General features: G+C 52.3%; 4 protein-coding genes across 6 annotated transcripts; 3 read left to right on the top strand and 1 right to left on the bottom strand.

Annotated features, from left to right (window-relative positions):
* Positions 1-1,401: 1,401 nt before the first annotated feature.
* akt3b (v-akt murine thymoma viral oncogene homolog 3b) lies at positions 1,402-7,590 on the top strand. Of its 2 annotated transcripts, none has more exons than XM_061274232.1 (14): positions 1,402-1,750; positions 3,008-3,219; positions 3,316-3,441; positions 3,511-3,622; positions 3,700-3,844; positions 3,958-4,089; positions 4,247-4,312; positions 4,398-4,466; positions 4,570-4,692; positions 4,786-4,914; positions 4,986-5,200; positions 5,300-5,387; positions 5,466-5,568; positions 5,650-7,590. In XM_061274232.1, exons 2-14 carry the CDS (start codon positions 3,174-3,176, stop codon positions 5,733-5,735), a joined length of 1,440 nt encoding a protein of 479 aa, XP_061130216.1. In that variant the 5' UTR covers positions 1,402-1,750; positions 3,008-3,173; the 3' UTR covers positions 5,736-7,590. The 2 variants fall into 2 exon arrangements, with proteins under 2 accessions (XP_061130216.1, XP_061130217.1); XM_061274233.1 differs by lacking the exon at positions 1,402-1,750 and adding an exon at positions 1,982-2,941.
* A 559-nt stretch (positions 7,591-8,149) lies between these two features.
* pus10 (pseudouridine synthase 10) lies at positions 8,150-11,716 on the bottom strand. Of its 2 annotated transcripts, none has more exons than XM_061274226.1 (18): positions 11,580-11,716; positions 11,228-11,356; positions 10,931-11,146; positions 10,783-10,869; positions 10,679-10,713; positions 10,494-10,608; positions 10,198-10,259; positions 10,085-10,130; positions 9,961-10,025; positions 9,813-9,898; positions 9,612-9,737; positions 9,473-9,529; positions 9,334-9,410; positions 9,209-9,264; positions 8,995-9,112; positions 8,779-8,921; positions 8,604-8,703; positions 8,150-8,522 (listed from the first exon to the last, which is right to left on the bottom strand). In XM_061274226.1, exons 2-18 carry the CDS (start codon positions 11,351-11,353, stop codon positions 8,484-8,486), a joined length of 1,554 nt encoding a protein of 517 aa, XP_061130210.1. In that variant the 5' UTR covers positions 11,354-11,356; positions 11,580-11,716; the 3' UTR covers positions 8,150-8,483. The 2 variants fall into 2 exon arrangements, with proteins under 2 accessions (XP_061130210.1, XP_061130211.1); XM_061274227.1 differs by having other exon boundaries at positions 8,604-8,693.
* A 211-nt stretch (positions 11,717-11,927) lies between these two features.
* Positions 11,928-15,135, top strand: cct4 (chaperonin containing TCP1, subunit 4 (delta)). Its single transcript, XM_061274225.1, has 13 exons — positions 11,928-12,232; positions 12,516-12,568; positions 12,637-12,726; positions 12,800-12,908; positions 13,003-13,267; positions 13,333-13,465; positions 13,549-13,688; positions 13,768-13,864; positions 13,976-14,086; positions 14,160-14,290; positions 14,520-14,754; positions 14,835-14,948; positions 15,029-15,135. The coding sequence occupies exons 1-13, from the start codon at positions 12,115-12,117 to the stop codon at positions 15,041-15,043; spliced, it is 1,611 nt and encodes a 536-aa protein (XP_061130209.1). The 5' UTR covers positions 11,928-12,114; the 3' UTR covers positions 15,044-15,135.
* A 298-nt stretch (positions 15,136-15,433) lies between these two features.
* fam161a (FAM161 centrosomal protein A) lies at positions 15,434-19,504 on the top strand. Its single transcript, XM_061274279.1, has 7 exons — positions 15,434-15,739; positions 16,590-17,309; positions 17,425-18,017; positions 18,255-18,422; positions 18,555-18,654; positions 18,981-19,105; positions 19,206-19,504. Exons 1-7 carry the CDS (start codon positions 15,563-15,565, stop codon positions 19,456-19,458), a joined length of 2,136 nt encoding a protein of 711 aa, XP_061130263.1. The 5' UTR covers positions 15,434-15,562; the 3' UTR covers positions 19,459-19,504.
* The last annotated feature ends 329 nt before the right edge of the window (positions 19,505-19,833 follow it).

Below are 19,833 nucleotides of genomic sequence, written 5' to 3'. Positions count from 1 at the left end.
AAGAGACGAAAATATTTCAACCAGTATTTCAAGCTGGTCCACCGAGTGGGAAAACTATTTTTCTTTTTTTTTGAAGGAAGCAAAACTAACATGGTGAGGCAATATTTAGCTGTTAGGCTAATAATGGAATAATAGAATGAGATGCCAACAGAAATGAAGTAACCACCATATTAAAGTACTATTTTCTAATTATGTTATAATTAATTGTCTTATTGAGCTGTCTAAAAGTGTATATTATAATTAATTATGTTATATTCTAAAATATATATTCATAAATATGATATAAATATATCTGAAAGCATTTTTGAAATCATATTCGACATTTTCCTTGCATGGGGCAATTTTTTAAATCGGTTAAGGACTCAAAGGATGGTTTGGCATCAAAGCAGGGTCCTGATTAATATCATCAAATTGAGTAAAAAAATAAATATTCAAAGAATAACCTAGAAAAGAATTTGAGGTTAGAATAACCTCAAAATTCAAAATAAAAGCTCCAGATTGAGTTGAAATGTTGACATTTTAAACTAAAGCCGCTAGAGGGCGCTGTTGGCTAAATTGATTTAAACCGAATTGATTGGTGGATTTACTGGCGTGTTTTAAGCGCATCTCAGACACTTGCGAATGTCAACAAATCCAAAAATTCCTATTAGACATTTGGTGCACTTCTAATCAGCACTCAATTCTTCCAAATCTTTTCCCGACAAGTAATTTGCGCATCAACCCAATTAACAGATTCAAGGTTTTCTATACGTCCACTTTTCCCCATACATCCACTTGCACGCGTGCATATTTGTTTGTTGTTGTTTATCCACGAAAGCTATTTGTCACCTTTGTGTTAATCATTGTTGAATAACAACTTGAAAGTAACAATTGTGTAGTGTTGTTGATGCACGCCTGCAGCCACACTGAGAGCAGGTTTGCCAAACAAAGAGACCATTCACATTAGAGGAGGAGGGGGGCTGGAGATGATGACTTGGGGGGGGGTTAGATTTTGGTAAACCCAAAAGTACAATGATGACTAAAATACTGGAAATGTTGTTGCGATTTTTCAAGTCATATTGTAATGATAAAAGTTCTCTGCAGATGAGAAAAATCAGCTACACAAACACACACGCTCACACGTACACACAACAAAAGCCAGGGACCAACAAAAGCCCAAGATGCCATGAGGAGAGCGATGGTGCCTTCACGTGCACTCTGTAAAGCCCCTACTTCACGCGAATCGATCCGTTTAGCGCGGGAGTAAATCATGATTACTCCGTTACCATCGGTAGGCGCTAACATGTGAACATTCGCTGGGAACTTGACGCCTTTTAATGTAGAAATAGACACGAGCAAAGCCTAGTTTAAGTTGTTTTGAGGTGGGCGGAGTAGTCACACGTCCAACAGCTCGCGAAGGCATCAGCAGCCCTTGCCGGTGGGTCAGAGCTGGCTGGCTGTTCGTGACGTGCCGACTGAACCGAGCAGAGCCGAGACGAGCCGAGTCTAGCCGAACCGAGCGGGAGCGATTTTTTTTCCCTGGCGGAGCAGCGGCGGAGGGACACGAGCGGCGTTTGTCTGTGTGTGTGTCCGTTTGTCCTCCGCCGCCGCCTCACTCTCCCCGTCTGTCCGTTTCGGGACTCGCGACCGGCGGCTATGGATCCGTCCGCCTCCTGCTCTCGCCACTGAGGGACCGTCGGATGCTCGAGCGGCCGTCGTGGCGGAGGGGGAGGACTGGGAGGGGGCATCCCGGTCGTTCTTCGACCACCAGGTGAGACGCCCGTGGCGACCGTGTCGCCCGACAAGGGCCCCCGTCCTCCCGGGCTCAAAGGAGGGACAGAGGAAAGGAAGGAAGGAAGGCGGCCAGGGAGGCGGCTCTCGGTCTCCTCGTGCCGGGGCCGTGTGAGGAGGAGCAGACGTTGGGATTTTTTTTTTTTTGAGGGGGGTAAGGAGGGCCGGTTGTGGCGGGTGGGAAGCGAGGTTAGCACGCTAGGCTAGCTGCTCAGCTGCGGTTAGCGGGGCTCGCTGGTCGGCCGCCCTGGGAGGGAGGATGCTGCCCGTTATCTCGAGGGGGAGGAAAGGGCAGGGGAGGGCGAGTCGCGGCCTCGCCATGACCCCCCTACCCGCTATAATTGTCACGGCTATGACAAGCACGTCTCGAATAAAGATGAAGGCGGCATCGCCGCCACTTTAGCATCCGTTAGCATCCCCCCCACGCCCCTCCTCCCGCTAGCATCCTCCGCTCGAATCCCCGAACCTAAGGCAACCCAACGCCCGGCGAACCCCGCGCCGCACGTAAGACGCCGAGCGGGCGGCTTCCCAACCGCTCTCCGTTGCCCGGCAGACATTGATTTGCTCGCCTTGGCAAGAACATGGAAGTGCGCCTAGCGGATGTTGTTATGTAACAAATAAATGGCACCACACACGCCCTTGAAACAAAAGCTCTGGTTCCATTTGTTTGTTTGCTTGGACGTGTGATGGACGCGCAGCACCGGGGCCGGTGGATTAGAACCATCCTGCTTGGGTGGAGGGGGTCCGTCCGTGGGGTCGCGACTCAGGAAGCGGCTGCTTGGCCATTGTGTCGGGTTTGTTGTCTACCACTGGAGGATCACGAAGCGGCATTAGATGCAGAGCACATTTTGGTAGATTGATCCTGTAGTGTCGTGATAATTAGACACTACCCCTTATTTATTCCGCTAAAGCAAATGAGACCAGGTTCTTGTTGGCAATGTTGACCCGGCTGCAGAATAAGCAAGCAAAAATAAAAGTGGCCACGTCACAAGAGTTCCCTGATAAAACCAGTCCGTATGTGGAATGGTTACTCGGACCTAACGCACTAAGAATTTTTGAAATGCCTTGCATGTAGAGGAGCACGCCCAGAAAGATGAATCCAAAGGTGGAGGAGAAAAGAGAAAAATGTGGAAGACACATGGGAAGGAGAGAGCAACGGAGGAGACCGGAAGTGTGTTGCGGTCCCCCACAAAAGGAAGCAATCCGCTGACCTCGGCTTTGTTTTGCTTCCTTCCAGGCTGACTCACCAGGCCAGCGTCTGAGCACAGAAGAAGAGGAGTGGAACAGGAGAAAAGGAAGGAAGGAAACGAGGAGGCAGGAGAGAGAGAGAGAAGGTGACGAGAAGGCGGCGAGGACGGGCCCTCAACCTGGGAGAATCGGTGACGAAGAGGAGGCGCGCCACAATGAGCGACCAGAACGTTGTCAAAGAAGGATGGGTACAAAAAAGAGGTGATCAATTTGTAAACCATAATTGTCCATTTTTGAAAAGCCAACCCTTCCGTACAAGGATGGAAAAAAAAAACGGGCGACATTTTGTGTGTCCAGGCGAGTACATCAAGAACTGGCGTCCTCGCTACTTCCTGCTGAAGACTGACGGCTCCTTCATCGGCTACAAAGACAAACCGCAGGATTCGGACCTGGCTTACCCGCTCAACAACTTCTCAGTAGCAAGTGAGACGCTGCCCCACTCTTTCTGAAGTTCTGCGAGAGAAACTGGGTCAGCTCACTCCTTGTTTTCAGAATGTCAGCTCATGAAGACGGAGCGTCCCAAACCCAACACCTTCATCATCCGCTGTCTGCAGTGGACCACCGTCATCGAGAGGACTTTCCACGTGGACACGCCGGACGAAAGGTCAGCAGCCTTTCCTCTCAATTAAAACGAAAGACGAGCGACGCTAACAGCCACGGCGCCCTTGACCGAACCGGTAGGGACGAGTGGGCGGAGGCCATCCAGATGGTGGCCGAGTCGCTGGCCAAGCAGGAGGAGGAGGGCATCCTGTGCAGCCCCACCTCACAAATTGAGAACGTCAACGAGGAGGAGATGGACACCTCCATCAGCCACTACAAACGGAAGGTTCGTCTCCACTGTTTCAAAGTCGCATTGTTATGATAGAGATTTAAAAAAAAAAAATCTCCCCAATGGAGTCCCACACAGTTTCTGAACCTCTTTTCAACCTGATCCTGCAGACAATGAATGACTTTGACTATCTAAAGCTTCTGGGCAAGGGAACTTTTGGCAAAGTCATCCTGGTGCGCGAGAAGGCCAGCGGAACTTACTATGCCATGAAGATCCTCAAGAAGGAAGTCATCATTGCCAAGGTAGGGAGAGGGAGGGGCCTAAAACGAGGAATGACGGTGTCCGATTACTTACGGTAATTCCAACATCAATTTAAAAAAAAAAAAAAGGGATTTGTGGCTTTGGCCAGAATGGTCCAATTCTTCCACATCAGGTGGTGACATTTTTCCTTTGCCACAGGACGAAGTCGCCCACACGCTCACAGAAAGCCGAGTCTTAAAAAACACTCGGCATCCGTTCCTGACGGTGAGTGTCGTGGCGGCGGCGCCCCGTCGGTCGTCCGAAACGAAACAAAGCATCGAGTCATGTGCTCTTTGTCACACTGCCGCAGTCTCTCAAGTACTCCTTCCAGACCAAGGACCGCCTCTGCTTCGTCATGGAGTACGTCAACGGAGGAGAGGTCAGAACGGGCTTTTCTTTGTCTCACTTGAGTCACATGACCTTGCGCATGATGCGAGACCCGCCTGCCGCGTTCCTTCCCTCAAAGTCTTTCTTTTCCGCAGCTCTTTTTCCACCTGTCGCGGGAACGAGTGTTTTCCGAGGACCGCACGCGTTTCTACGGCGCCGAGATCGTCTCCGCTCTGGACTACCTGCATTCGGCCAAGATCGTCTACCGGGACCTCAAGGTGGCGCTCCGCCCGCACAATCGTCTCTAGCATGTTTTTTTTTTTTTTTTGTTCTCAAATGTGACACGGGAGCTTCTTGTGTTTGTGTCGCAGCTGGAGAACCTGATGTTGGACAAAGACGGACACATCAAGATCACCGACTTCGGCCTGTGCAAAGAAGGCATCACCGACACGGCCACCATGAAGACGTTCTGCGGCACGCCTGAGTATCTGGCGCCTGAGGTCAGCAAAGCGCACTTGCCGACCGAAGCTTCACCCATTTGCGGATTTGAATTTGCTGATTCGCGGGACAGGTGTTGGAGGACAACGACTACGGCCGGGCGGTGGACTGGTGGGGCTTGGGCGTGGTGACGTACGAGATGATGTGCGGCCGGCTGCCCTTCTACAACCAGGACCACGAGAAGCTCTTTGAGCTCATCCTCATGGAAGAGATCAAGTTCCCGCGCACGCTGTCGGCCGACGCCAAGTCGCTGCTCTCCGGCCTCCTCATCAAGGACCCCAACAAGCGGTGAGAAAGCTCTTCTTCTCGTTCTCCTTTCCTCTTCTTCCTTTCTTCCCCACTTCATCTCCACCGCCTTTTTTTTCTCCTTCTCACCAATGTGTTCAGGCTGGGCGGGGGACCGGACGACGCCAAGGAGATCATGCGACACAGTTTCTTTGTCACCGTCGACTGGCAGGACGTCTACGACAAGAAGGTGAGACATTTGGGAATGTTCAAACTGCGTGTCGTCCACCAAACTGATCTTTGTTTGCCGGCCACGCCTCCCTTGCAGATGGTCCCGCCCTTCCAGCCTCAGGTGAGCTCCGAGACGGACACGCGCTACTTCGACGAAGAGTTCACGGCGCAGACCATCACCATCACGCCACCGGAGAAATGTGAGGGACCGATGGACGTCCCCTTCTAGTCTTGCCCGCTTCAAATGCTCGCTCGCTAACGTGGGTGTTTTTGTCCCGCAGACGACGAGGACGGCATGGACGCCGCGGACAACGAGCGGCGGCCTCACTTCCCGCAGTTCTCCTACTCGGCCAGCGGGCGGGAGTGAGCGCCCGCCTCTCGTCCCGACCCGAACCCTGCCCTAAAACCACCCCGCCTGCCTCCTTTCCACCGGCGGCCATTTTGAGGAAAACACGTAGCCATTTTAGGGAAAACCAGTACCAGTTGTCCTCTCTGTTGTCCGGGCGGGCGGACGGACGGACGGAAGTCGGGAAGTCTCTCGGTGGACTTTAAAGAGTTTTTTTGCACAGTGGGCTGGCTCGCACCCACGCTAAACAGGAGTTGGCCCCATTTTTCTGCAGGAGGCCAACTTTGTTCGTATTTATTTTTCTCTCCGTCTCAGTATTACCCACCATCTTCACGGCCATCTTGTCCTCCTCGTCCTTGTGGTGATGATCGCCCCCCCCCTATTTTTTTCCCCTTTATTGCACTTGCGTCGGAAGCCGAAAATGACGACGAGACGCGTTTTTCTTATTTTCCCGGGAACAAAGCACCAAAAAACGTTGCCTTACGTGTGCCCACCCTCACCACCGTCGCATCCGCACGCTTTTCGCTTTGTTTTGCTTTGCTCTGCTCGAGACTAACGCGCATGACTCCCGGTTCGCCCCGACCGTACCGCACGCCAAAACCACATTTCCGTTTGTCGTCATCGCCGCGGGAATGCTTTCGCTAACGGGGGACGAGCGTTCCTCTCATCGTTGCTGCTGTGTGACCATCCCCCCCCCCCCCTCTCACGTGTGCACACGTGCGTACACACACGATGAGTCATGCGCACAAATGTACACGACAACGCGCACGCAGACACACACAGGAATGTACACGCGTACACACATACAGACATGCCAACATACACGGTTGCGCAGATACACACAGTACATGCAGATACACACATGTACACGTGGCTACACAAACGTGTAGTTAAACACATGCAAGACGCCTGTGTTTGATTGATGAAATGCTAATGTGCTAACGCTAGCAGGGAGGCATGTTTGGGGCGCGCTTGATTTAAGTTGAACCCAGCAGCCTCTCGCCCGCAACGACAGTATGGATTTCTACCGCGTTAGTGTAGCGAGGAGGCGCTCCATTTGGCTCGGCCCGGGACCCGACGCGTTTTTTCAGCGCCAAAACTCAGGAGTTGTGCGTCTAGTCTGCCGGAATCCCTATCGTTTGTTATTTTTCAAGGTTAACAAGTTAACGTTAGCGGCAAAACGAAAAAAAAAAAGGAAATGAAATAAGGAATCGTTACGTTTGCAGAAAAGTGGCGAGTTGGCGCCACGCTTGTTTGTTTCGTTCCCAAACACACACACACACACAGACGGGACTTGTGGTCGTTTCATTCCGAGGGCGACCAATCACTTTGAGTGCAAATGACGCTTCCAGACGCAGAACTCTTGTCTCATTCCAGAAACATTCCCGTGAAATGGCACCGCCCAGTGTCATGTACATAGTTATGCAATACGCTCTCTCTTGTCCTTTTTTTTTTTGTAACCTGTCTGTCGCCATGGGGATGGACCTCACCCCCGTCCCATCTCCTCCTCCGTTGCCATGCTGTTGCTGCCAGCGACCAAGAGGTTGAAAGATTCAAAAAGAAAAAGAAGTGGCGGCTTTTTTTTTTTTTTTTAGTTCCCCCGCGGGTTTTCGCCATCCTCTCTTGAGTCCCTTTCCTGTTTTTCTTCTTTCATTTGTTGAGCTGGTAAAAAAATGAAAAGCACCTCTGTCAAAGTTGCTGGATGCTGAAGATGACGATGGGTTCATTAACTGAAGTCTTTCTTTTTCCTTTTAGTTTTGTTTTTGAATGGTTTGTTTTTGTTTTCTTACCAAAACGTTAGAGCAAGAACCCAGTGTTGGACTTGCTTTGCTGTGCTAGTATTTATTTTCAATTAAATTAAAACAAATACATTTCACCACTCTTCTTTTTTTTCTTCTTTGTTTCTTCACACGTTGCAATCTAATAGGATGAAAAAGAAGCCATGAAACACAAATATTTGTGTAACTGACTCACAAATATTAACCTGTTTATTACTTGACGAGCTTTGTTTACTAATCCTTCCATTGCCAGGTTTTATTTTTGAGCGCAATTATTTGACACTCTGCTTTTATTTTGGCGAATTTCCGGTGGTTCCGGAAGTGCCGAGTCGTCAGCGGTGGCGCGACTCTTTAAAACGACAAGGTAGCGCACGCTTGAGGTGTGACATATTTTCAATTTTACGGATTATACAGACGACAGCACCCGGCCGAAATGGGGGACAAGGTATTTCTTCGATTTTTATGGCTGAAATGATTATTTATTTACTTGTAAGAGCAGAAATCTACGTTTGAAATTGTTCGTTTGTGCCGTAGCTCTTACGGTGTTTCCAATGACAATAAACAAATCATTTTAAAAAAATCAAATCTGCATGGAGCATCAGTACGCTTCACCGTCGTCTTGCTGGATTCTCTGCAATAAGAACTTGACCCATTAAGGCTGTTTGATTTAGTCTTTTTAATGGCAGAAAAAAAAAAAAGGTTTGACACGGCCATCCGACTGTCGCAAGCATGTTACCATGGCGATCTATTAACTAAAAGTCAACCCTCAAAAAAGGGTTACAAAACAAAAAAACAATATTTAGCAACTAAGATTAGTGTAACCCAAAAAACAAAATCACATAGCCCTGAGTAGGAACAACCAATCTGGACCAGACCTGTTCTGACAGGATTTGTGTAGACTACATCCACATAGATTTAACAGACTCTGTTAATGTCGACTGGACCCGTTTGCACCGGATCCGTGTGGACTGTGCCTGTGTGTGAGTGCAATTTAGTCCGGCAGGGCGGGAGGCCAGTCCACGTCGACGGACTGAGGGACAGGACAGAAAGACACGGTCATTGAGAAAAGACGAAAAGCAGGAAGAGACGAGAATCCACATTTGCGGAGTACCTGTACATCAAGTTCTAGGATATCCGTGTGTGTGTCCAGCAGCTGACACAAGTTTGGTGTAGTACGCCCAAAGTCTCCATGGACAAACTCCTTGATGTAGCTAAGGGGGACCGCTTGAGGAGAACAAAATACGACTGGATCTCAAGTTGGGAGGCGACAGCGCACAAGAGGATACGTCCCGGCCTGCGTCTTGAGGGTGAGTCGGAAGTGGTGCTCGTCCAGCAAGCTGGCGTTCATGCTGTGGATCAGGCGCTGGCGCACCGCCAACGTGCGCCTGTGCAGAACCCTCAGAGGTGTCTTCTGGTCTAGCGTCAGGTCCTCCAGGGACAAAAAACAAAGCACACGTCAATGCCAGATGATTGAGGTCGGTCAAGCAAAACAAAATGTCCACCTTGATGTGGTTGATGAAGGCGATGTCGTCTTTCTGGATGGACTTTTTCGTCCAAACCAACGCCAGGTAGGACTTAGTCTTCTCCTCCTCGCCCTCCTTCATACGACTCATGGCATCTCTACAGGCGGCAACATTTGGACAAAAGTATTGGGTCACCTCCGGGGAAGTGAATCGCGCGTCGTCAAAGAGAATCTCCATCGTCGTCGGGTTTTACCTGCTGACCATCTGCAGATCTCGCACTCGGATCTTCTCCGAGGACGCGTTGATGAGCTGCAACACAGGATTGTGGACATCACGGCACCACGTACGCACACACACACGTGGTAAGCCACGCCGCACCTGCTGCACGCTCTTCATGTCCTCCTCGCTGAGTTTGCTCTTGCGCGGGTTCAGCAGCTCCAGCGCAAACGGTCGACCTGGAAGACCACGCGGAGTGGTCGTCATGGTGACGATGATACGAGGAAGGCAGCGTGATTACCATTTCCCAGCGTGCGGACGTCAACGTCTTCACGGCCAGATGACGAGAAATTAAACCCTGCCACCGAAAAGACAAAGTCGCCGTTACGCCCGGCGACCTCCATCTTGCCGTGTTTGCAAACAATCGTCGGGAGGTTAACCTTGCGCTCCGAAGGCGGCGAGCACGGGGGCGGCGATGAGCTCCTCCACGGACGACTCCATCCGTCGCTGGCCGTCGATGAGCCACGGCGTCTGCGGCAAACTGCGGCAGAACTTATTGTAGCGCCCTGATGGACGGCGTGCAAAAATGCCACATCAGCAAAAAGAAAATTGCGCCGCGCTCGACGTGTCCCGCCACGTACCGGCCACAAAGACGGACACGTGGACACACTGGACGTCCTGCGGCGTGCAGCTGCCGCCCGGACGGGACGGCGGGCACGGCGAGTGTCTGACGAACAAAGCGGCCGTTTTTTCTTCACGCAACTTTTTCTTCTTCAAGGCGGGACTTACTTGATGAATTTGCTGTCCGGAATCTTCTCCAGCGCTTTCACCACCGCCATCCGAGTGAACACGGACTGCAAACGCACACGACTTGTCAGCAACCGTTTGTCAGCGACGCCGCTTGCCAGCTCACCGGTTTGTTCTTGGTGGCTTTGAAGCAGTCGGGACAAGTCGACGCACTGCAAGAAAAAGTCTCGTCATCGTTCCGGCTCAAAGCGTCGCCACGGTAACGGGTTCACAACTCACAGGAAGTGGCAGTCGGCGTCCGTTTCCGGGTGAGTGAAGCCCACGCTGACCTCCAGCGCACTCTCAAAACACAAACACAGCAAAAACCGGTTTAGCCACAATCATTTTTTAAAAAATGTACCGTAATTTTCGGACTATAAGTCGCGTTTTTTTCATAGTTTGGGTGGGGGGGCGAATTGTACTCAGGAGCGACTTATATACATTTTTTTTTTCTCACTTTTTTGGGCATTTTATGGCTGGTGCGACTTATAGTCCGAAAATTACGGTAATGCCGTTCTGTCCAATGCGCCCCTCACCTTGGTAGCCACGGCAACGCCGGCCAGCTCCTGGGCCAGCAGGTCCTGCATGATCCATTTGAAAGCTTCCTTCACTTGGATGACATCATCACGCCCCAACACGCAGCATTTGGCTCTGGCGGGTCACGCGAGAGTTAATCCAAATCGTCAAGTCATCGTTTGCCACTAAAAAAGTTTGCCGTTACCTCACTAGGTCCTTCACATGAAGCCAACACGAATGCTGCGGATTCAAACGGGCGTCAACGACATAGCAGCAGCGAGCATGTGAAGCCTTAGCAACAACACTGACCTCGCGCACGCACATCTGAGCAGGCAGCGAGATGGACAGCACCAAAGTGTCCGCTTGGTACTTTTCCTTTCTGACGGCGTCGGCGATCTGTCAATCTTTCATGTTATTATCAATCAAAACGTATCAATGGAAGTGTGTGCGGTGCCACCTGCACAGCCTGGCTGACGTCGCTGAGATGCTGGAGGACGCCCAAGCACACCACGCACACGCTCGACTCCTCCGCCGGCTCCTCCGTCTCCAGTTTGCTTCTTTTGCTGGCCGGTTCCAACTCTGCGGCATTCTGAGAACTGTTCTTTTCCTCCGACTCGGACGACGCGCGGTCCTCTGAGGCGTTCACGAAAGCTCGAAGCTGCCTCAGCGTTTCCTGTTGAGGAGCAAACACCTGGATGAACATCCTCATATTGGCTGCATCTATCTGGTCTAGTCTGTGCAAGGACTGACTTACCGGTGGTGTGTGCCTATAGGCGTCCGGGACTCCGATGCAGCAGAACCTAAGGACGCAGCGAGCGCAGCAACCTGAGGCTAACAGCTTCTTGATGATCTCCTTATCCTTCTGCTTCAGGGGCAACATCTCCTGTTCACACAGCAAACACAACCCCTAGATGATTCCACGTGCACCCGATTCACATTAGGATTTTGGAATCTTGACAATACGAGTCGCAATGGTGATTTTTGTCAATCATTGCACGATTCTGACGTCACGAATTGTTTTGACGCGCAAAGACGCAACTCGTGCAGTGCGCCATGTGCGCGTCAACACCGGCGGCTAAAGTAGCTTAGCTTTAACACACACTGACCCAAGTGCACGCTCAGCAGCGATTAGGAGAGAAAATAAGGAGAAGACTTATTCGGCAAGTGATCCCTATCAAATAAAGTTGTCTGCTAACATGCTAAGGTAATTCAAAACTGCTTCCGTTCCTTGTGGTTCACGTCGAGCAGGCTTAGTAATCAAACCCAGAGCACATGACGGCTATTTACTGAAGTTAGTCGAGTGAAACATTTGTGACAAATGATGTAATTTATCACCACTTGTTTTCTTTATTTTATGTTTCGTAGTTTTGTTTTTTTCGGTTGACATGTCTGAACAAAGCATTAAATTCAATCCGAGGCAATCTTTTGTTTCGATGCTCAGCAAGTACTGTCTGCTGACGTCATCTTTGCGCGCCCTCTTCTCAGCTTCCCCGGGCGGCTCTGGAAGCTTCTGATTTCGGTCGGCTCGACGTTTGATAATCCTTCTCCATCTTAAGGCAAGACTCGACATCCAGTCCCGGGGACTCATCGGTCCTGTTGTGAGCGTCCTCTTCGACATTTTCCATCGAGTATAACATCGCGATGCCCGAAGCGATGGCTATGCCGAAGGCTTCCAGTGGAGGCTTCTACAAAGGAGGGGCGTACGTGGACCGCGACAAGCCGGCTCAGATCCGCTACAGCAACATCTCTGCTGCTAAAGGTAGTTAAAAGCCACGAAGTGATGAAAAGTCTTCAGCGAATAGTAGTTGACTAAGGCGGAAGGTTTCGTCGAGTCATAGCGGTTTGGGCCGGGCCTGAGACCCTAGCATGAACAAATCTCATTAAATTAAAATGAAGAATTTATTTGCTTAAACCTCCTTAACCTCCTTCTTCTGAAATGTAATTCATGTAAATCAATTTTCGTTAATGAAACGAATTGAATCTTTTAATAACCACTTTTATCGCTCATGAATAATTCATCATGTCGTTGAATCACGTGACAGCTGTGGCCGACGCCATCAGAACCAGCCTTGGGCCCAAAGGAATGGACAAGATGGTCAGTGAAGGCATCGCCTCGACTCCTCTGCACCACGCCCTCCACTAATCTCCCGTCTTTGTCTTCAGATCCAGGATGAGAAAGGCGACGTGACCATCACCAACGACGGGGCCACCATCTTGAAGCAGATGCAGGTCCTGCACCCAGCTGCCAAAATGGTACGTTCTGCCCCGAAGCATCTTCCAGCCTCTGTCAGCGTGCCCGTCTCACGGGCATCTGTCTGTGTTGCAGCTGGTGGAACTGTCCAAAGCGCAAGACATCGAGGCGGGCGACGGCACAACGTCGGTGGTGGTCATCGCTGGCGCTCTCCTCGACTCCTGCTCCAAACTGCTCCAAAAAGGTCCGAATCGAAAGCGTGAAATGGTCCATTGTCGCTGTTATGGTATCGGCAGGACGATCTTGATATTTGTCTCCTCTTCCAAAACGTCTCGCAGGCATCCACCCCACCACCATCTCGGAGTCGTTCCAGAAGGCGGTGGACAAAGGCGTGGAGGTGCTGACGGCCATGAGCAGGCCGGTGGAGCTGAGCGACCGCGAGACGCTGCTCAACAGCGCCACCACGTCGCTTTGCTCCAAGGTGGTGTCGCAGTACTCCAGCCTGCTGGCGCCCATGAGCGTGGACGCCGTCATGCGTGTCATCGACCCTGCCACCGCCACCGGCGTCGACCTGCAGGACATCAAAATCACCAAGAAGCTCGGGTAAGGCGCGCCTGCACCCCTTTTTTTTCTTTGTGACCACGGGATGACTAAGTCTCGGGTTTCAGCGGCACCATTGACGACTGCGAGCTGGTGGACGGGCTGGTTCTGACCCAGAAGGTGGCGAGCGCCGGCGTCAGTCGAGTGGAGAAGGCCAAGATCGGCCTGATCCAGTTCTGCTTATCTCCGCCCAAAACGGACGTGAGTGCCCTCCGTCCGGCGTGCGTGGCCGTCCCGCGTCAAGGCGTTGACGCCATCTTTTGTTTTGTTGGCGCCCGCGGCAGATGGACAACCAGATCGTGGTGTCGGACTACGCTCAGATGGACCGCGTGCTGCGCGAGGAGCGCGCGTACATCCTCAACATGGTCAAGCAGATCAAGAAGGCCGGCTGCAACGTGCTACTCATCCAGAAGTCCATCCTCAGGTGACTCAACCCGCTCTCACCGCCGCTGATGAATTTGAAGAGCGTTTTAATCATGAGGCTAACGCCGGCGTCACGACAGGGATGCCCTGAGCGACCTGGCGCTGCACTTCCTCAACAAGATGAAGATCATGGTGGTGAAGGAGATCGAGAGGGAGGAAATCGAGTTCATCTGCAAGGTGAGCAGCGAGCAAAAAAAGAAAGAAAGTTCAACTTGGTAGAAATAAAAACGGAAAACGTTCAAGCAGAAATGAAAAGTTGAGCTCTTGAAACGCTTTTTGTCTTGTCAGACCCTCGGCACCAAGCCCATCGCCCACATTGACCACTTTGCTCCCGAGATGCTGGGCGCCGCCGAGATGGTGGAGGAGGTCAACCTGGACGGCTCGGGCAAGCTCATCAAGGTGCGCGGGCGAGGCGGCAAAAGGGCGAGCCGGGTCGCTGGACGTTGCTTCTAACCAAGCGGGCCTTCCTCAGATCACGGGCTGCGCCAACCCCGGCAAGACGGTGAGCATCGTGGTGAGGGGCTCCAACAAGCTGTTGATCGAGGAGGCCGAGAGGTCCATCCACGATGCCCTCTGCGTCATCCGATGCCTGGTCAAAAAGAGGTCCGTCCTTTTGCGCACGCTAAAAAAAAAAATCCTCCTTCAAAGGCGCCCCAGCGCATTTCCTTGGCGCTGGGGCGTAACAAGTGGAGGTATATTAATGTCGACGCGCTCCCGTTTGTTCTCGCCCAACCGTCACGTCGGCCCGGCGAGGAAGGGGGCGCTCGCACACGTCCACTTGCCGGCCGCGTGCCGTTCGTCCGTAACGCAAAATGTCCGCCCGTCCCCGCAGGGCTCTGATTGCCGGCGGCGGCGCCCCCGAGATCGAGCTGGCGGTGCGGCTGGCCGAGTACTCGCGCACGCTGGCCGGCATGGAGGCGTACTGCGTGCGGGCGTACGCCGACGCCCTGGAGGTGATCCCGTCCACGCTGGCCGAGAACGCCGGACTCAACCCCATCTGCACCGTCACCGAATTGCGCAACAGGCACGCGCAGGGAGACAAGATGGCCGGCATCAACGTGCGCAAGGTGATCAGGTCAACCCAAAAGATAGCGGAGGCTCACTGTTGCCCGTCTCCATCTTGTTGTTGACGGGACGTTTGCCTCAGGGCGGGATCTCCAACATCCTGGAGGAGCTGGTGGTGCAGCCGCTACTGGTGTCCATCAGCGCCCTCACCTTGGCCACCGAGACGGTGCGCAGCATCCTCAAGATCGACGACGTGGTACGACCGAGCCCCTCCTTCCCCTCCGCCGCCTTTACATTCCGTACTCGAGTCGATCATTGTCGTGTTCTTGTTTGCAGGTCAACACCCGATAATTACGGCGAGGCGCCAACCATCCACCCAACTTTCCCGGGCTCTTGATATGTTGCCTAAGTTAATAAAATTCTTTGTTTGTGGAACTACACAAGTGCCTCTTGTGTTTTTTTTTAATAACATCATATTCTGACAAATGAAAGTGAGCTCGGCAAACAAATGAGGGGATGAGCATCCTCTAGTGGTGACGTCACGACAGAGTTTTAAAACTCACAAAAAAATCAATTCTCATCTCAATGTTGATGTTTGAAAAATAAATATTCTAATCCCGATTCAGGCGTACGATACAACAACCCTTCGAAATAATATCGGTTTTAGTTTCATGCGACACACCTATCACGCGACGTCACTTCCGCGACAACTCGGCTGGTTCTGTTGCTAGGCAACGATCGCTTCCGTTTCAATCGCCCTACCTGCTCCTGGCACGCGCAGAAAGGCTCAAATCTCTCCCCCAATTTTTGTCCTGTGACGTTTTCAGGTAATTCTTCTTCTTTTGCGAGCCGCTTTGCGTGTCATATACGATGGCCAACGCGCACTGGAACAACGTGCTGGTGACGTCGTGTCTTAAGCGGCCGGTGGACCCGCACACCAGGGTACCGCTTGCCTCCTACGAACGGAACGAAGAGACTCCTTACTCGGCCACGACTCACGCGGACAACTGCGACGGTTACCAGCAGGAGCAAGAAAAGGAGGACGAGGTAAGGTAAAGAAAGAGGCGAGCAAAATTGCCGCCCGCCGCGACTTTCCCACTATCACGTCAACTTGTACTTTGTCTTTCATGGAGTTTCTCCTTGTGCTCCAATGTCTATGTAACGTGGAAATTCTGCAATAACAATAATTGTATTATTACTTTACAATGAAGATATATTTTTTTATAATTTTGCTATCTGACTAACTACACTTTTAGCGCATGGCGTTCCACAGGGTTCTATTTTGGGGCCCTTGCTTATTCAAATAATTAGTTAGTTGCAGGCTGAGATGAACTGCACAAAATGTTGCATTGGCTTCAACTTGTTTTTTTTCCCCCACTACTGCAATTGTACATCGCAGTTCAACTTTTAAATACATTTACCGTAATTTTCGGACTATAAGTCGCACCGGAGTATAAGTCGCACCAGCCATAAAATGCCCAAAAAACTGAAAATAAACCCACATATATGTATATAAGTCGCCCCCCCACCCAAACTATGAAAAAAAAAACGCGACTTATAGTCCGAAAATTACGGTAGTCATTTAGAACCTTTTTGCTTTCAAACATTTATTTAGTAAGCGTGGAGCGCACGTTTAGGGTTGTACCGAAATAAACGTCATCGTGCCGATGGGAACACTTTGTCTATTCGTGGGCGAGATTAGACGTCATTCTGTAGGCAATGTTGCTTCTAATCCATCCTTGTTGTCCTCCCACACCCTGCCTTGTCACGTCTGGAGGCGACCTGACGCCGCCATGTTAAGCCGCCTTGGGTGGGCCTCCCTCCATACTGAGCTCTAATAGGCTTAAACTTAGCGTGCTTTTGTTTTAAGCTGGTTCTGTCTGCCCACTTACGCCAGGTGGCGGGCGGAGACATGCGCGACCAGAAAGCCGTGGCCCAGTCGGCACCCACCGGCATTTTCTTCTCCAACGAGGAGTACTACAGCAAGTTGGAGGAGTTGAAAAAGGCTCACCTGCGCACCATGGCCGAGCTGGAGAGCATGTACCACCACAAGCTGCAGCTACACGCTTTGGCCGCGCCCAACACGCAACAACCCGGGCCGGGCGCATTTCAGCATCTGAGGAAGTCTCACTCGGCCGTCGAGCTCCGGAGAGCTTCGGGCGCGTCGTCTACGTCGGACGACGCCTCGGGTTCTGACGTGGAGAAAGGCCTGCTGTTCTGCCCCAAAGAATTCATCCAGAACATGTGGACCGACTTCAAGCTATCGCCTCGGACCCGCCAGCTGTCCGCGTCGCTGCCGGGAGAGCGCGACGGCTTCCGGCTTCGGCGAAGGCTCCCCGGCGTGACCGTGCCCAGGCCCTTCCAGATGACGCTGCGCGAGGCCGAGCGGCGGCAGCGCGAGGCCGAGCGGCGGCGGCGCGGCGTCAAGACGCGGGCCGAGGTGGAGCTGGAGAACGCACGGCTGAGACGGGAGCTGGAGGAGATGGCCGAGTGCCGCAACAAGTTCCGCGCCAGCCCCGTGCCGGCGCACGTCCACCTGCCGCTTTACCAGGAGCTCCAGGAGCGGCGGCGGGAACCTCGTCGCAGCATGCCCGACAACCGCCACCTCAAGACAAAGGTTACGAGGCTCTCTCGTTTTACCGTGTAGAAACGAAATGGATTGTCAAATCATTATTTCTCATGTATGATTTAGATACCTCATTGTGTAATGTGCGGCGGGGTCTGTCTCTTAGCCTTTCAGCTTCCTGGAGAGGGAACGCCTGAAGAAGGAGCAGCAGCAGCAGCAGCAGCAGCCGCCGCCCGGCCAGCCGGAGCGGCCCAAGCCCTTCAAGGCCAAGCCGGTGCCCAAGTCGGTGTCGGGCGATCAGAGGAAGGAGGAGCAGCTGTACCGATCCATCAAGAAGCAGATGAGAGCCCAGGAAATGCTCCGCAGCTCCTCGGCCCCTCCCAGCACCCTCAGCAAAAGGCTGGCGGAGAGCAAGAGGTGCAGCGAGCAGGCTCCGACCTTCAGCCACCGCCCGCTGGTCAACAAGGACGTGCCCGACTTTGACGTCACCTTCAAGCGCTTCCGGAAGCGCATGGAGCAGACCAAAGAGGTGAAGCCCACCACCGCGTGCGAGCCCTTTCAACTGAGGACGGCCCGCATCCCTTCGCAGCGTCAGCCGAAGGAGGAGAAGGAGTGCGGCGGCCTGACGGCACCTCGCTGGCCGCGCGTCCGGCGCTCCGGCACGCCCGACTCCAGCCTCTGCTCGTCCCTGTCGGGGAGCGTGGAGCTCCTTCCCGCCAAGGACACGGACGCCACCAAGAAGCGACACCAGGCCGTGAGGTACCCCGGAGGCAGATCCCTCGCCTCCTCTTCCTTCCCAAGCCATAGCCTCCTTAGCCACCTTGCTAGTGACTGAGTTTCCTTTCGAGGACCCTCCCCCCACCCTCACTCCATGCCCGTCCCTCCAGAAGCCCATGTAGATCCTTCACAGAAGTTCATCTAGTAAGTCATTGACAACATCGGGGCGATTACATTTGGAGGAAATGGTGGACAAAGCCGGTGTGACTGTGTGAGCAGGCAGGCCCTGGAGCGCAGGAGGAGGGCCGAACAGGAGGAGGCACGCTGGACGGAGAGGCAGAAGGAGCGTGAGAAAACGCTGCAGAAGCTGGTGCAAAAGCGGGCCAGCGCCATCGACCCGCACCTGGCGCTCACGCACACGCACGGCAACAAACTCCAAGAGTTCAGGTGAGAGGCGCCAGACAAAGCGCCACTTATTTTTTTTTTTTTACTTCAAGCTGACGTCCCACCTCAGAGATGTCAGAAGGAGGACTCGGAAGCGTGTGGTGACAAAAATGAAACTTTGTGTGCTTCTCGTAGGAAACAAGACCGCCAGCGCAGGAGGGAATATCAGCAGGAGATCAAGGAGATGGAGGAGCGCGTGAAAAGCAGACCGCTGCTGCTGGAGCAGGTTGCCCAGGTCCAAGTCACACGTCTTAAAACCCATTCCCCAGATTTGTACGCACCAAATACAAGGTGCCGTGAGAGCGCAGTGACCTGACTTTGCCCCCGCTAGCATAATGCTAACACATAATAGAACACTTCATTGACAGGCTAACAGATAGCATTAGTGGATCAGAGAATGCTGTAAGAAACATATGAACACAAACGGTGGGGCAACACACGTAGAGAGATAAAATAGCAAATTAGCTCGTTTTTAGCTTGGTTGTCGACTTGTCCCTGTCTCCATGTATATCGTATTCCTCCTCCTTCATTTTCTGAAGATGTTCTCTGTCGCCATAACAGAAGAACGCCAAGCAGGCGGCACAGAAGCGTTTTGCTGACACGTTGCACCGAGTCCACCTGAGCGAGGAATTCCTCAACAGAAAGGTGGCGGCTGTGGCGGCACGCACTGGCGCTGACGCCACACGGTAACTGCTCCTTGACAATTAGCACAATCAACGTAGACAAGGGGTTACTCCACCCCCCTAGAGATGACGAAACGTCCATGTCTTCTCTCGTTTTGGCCAGCGAGCCTTCGGAGTCGGAGGACGGCGCCCTGTTGCCCGTCCACTACCGGAAGATCTTCCTGGACAACCAAGACCAGGAGGAGAGCGACAAGGCTTCGCCTGATGGCAGCGAGGACGCCGGTCATTACTCGGACGACGACCACCACCAGAGGGACCCGGAGGAGGCTGAGGATGAGAAACAGGACGACGACGACCACCAGAGGGACGCGGAGGAGGCTGAGGATGAGAAGCACGACGACGAGGAACTGGATTAGCGCTCGGCGAGAAGTGCACCGTGGCGATGATGCAACCGGAACCAAATCCCACGGTACGACATCTTCACGCGACCACCAAGAGGTCACCTGCAGAGAAGCACATTTTCTCAATAAAAAGATAACTCAATGAATTATCAGTCTTACTTTGTACCACTCTTAATGTTGTGCCGTGGTGAATTTGATTGAAATGTGTGACATAATTCCCCCTAAACTTAATTGATCCTTTTATCCATTTTATTTAAACACCTTTTTTATTGCTAATGGAATTTTCACCTGAACGCATGAAATAGCAAATCAGCAAGTCTCTCTCAGAACTTCTGTGATGTTTTGCGGTTTTCATATTAAATCATTACGAGTACATAACTCGACCTCAAC

This window comes from Syngnathus typhle, linkage group LG3 (assembly GCF_033458585.1).
Source record: "Syngnathus typhle isolate RoL2023-S1 ecotype Sweden linkage group LG3, RoL_Styp_1.0, whole genome shotgun sequence".
In the NCBI taxonomy this organism is placed as follows: Eukaryota; Metazoa; Chordata; class Actinopteri; order Syngnathiformes; family Syngnathidae; genus Syngnathus; species Syngnathus typhle.
This window is presented reverse-complemented; position numbering and strand designations above follow the sequence as displayed.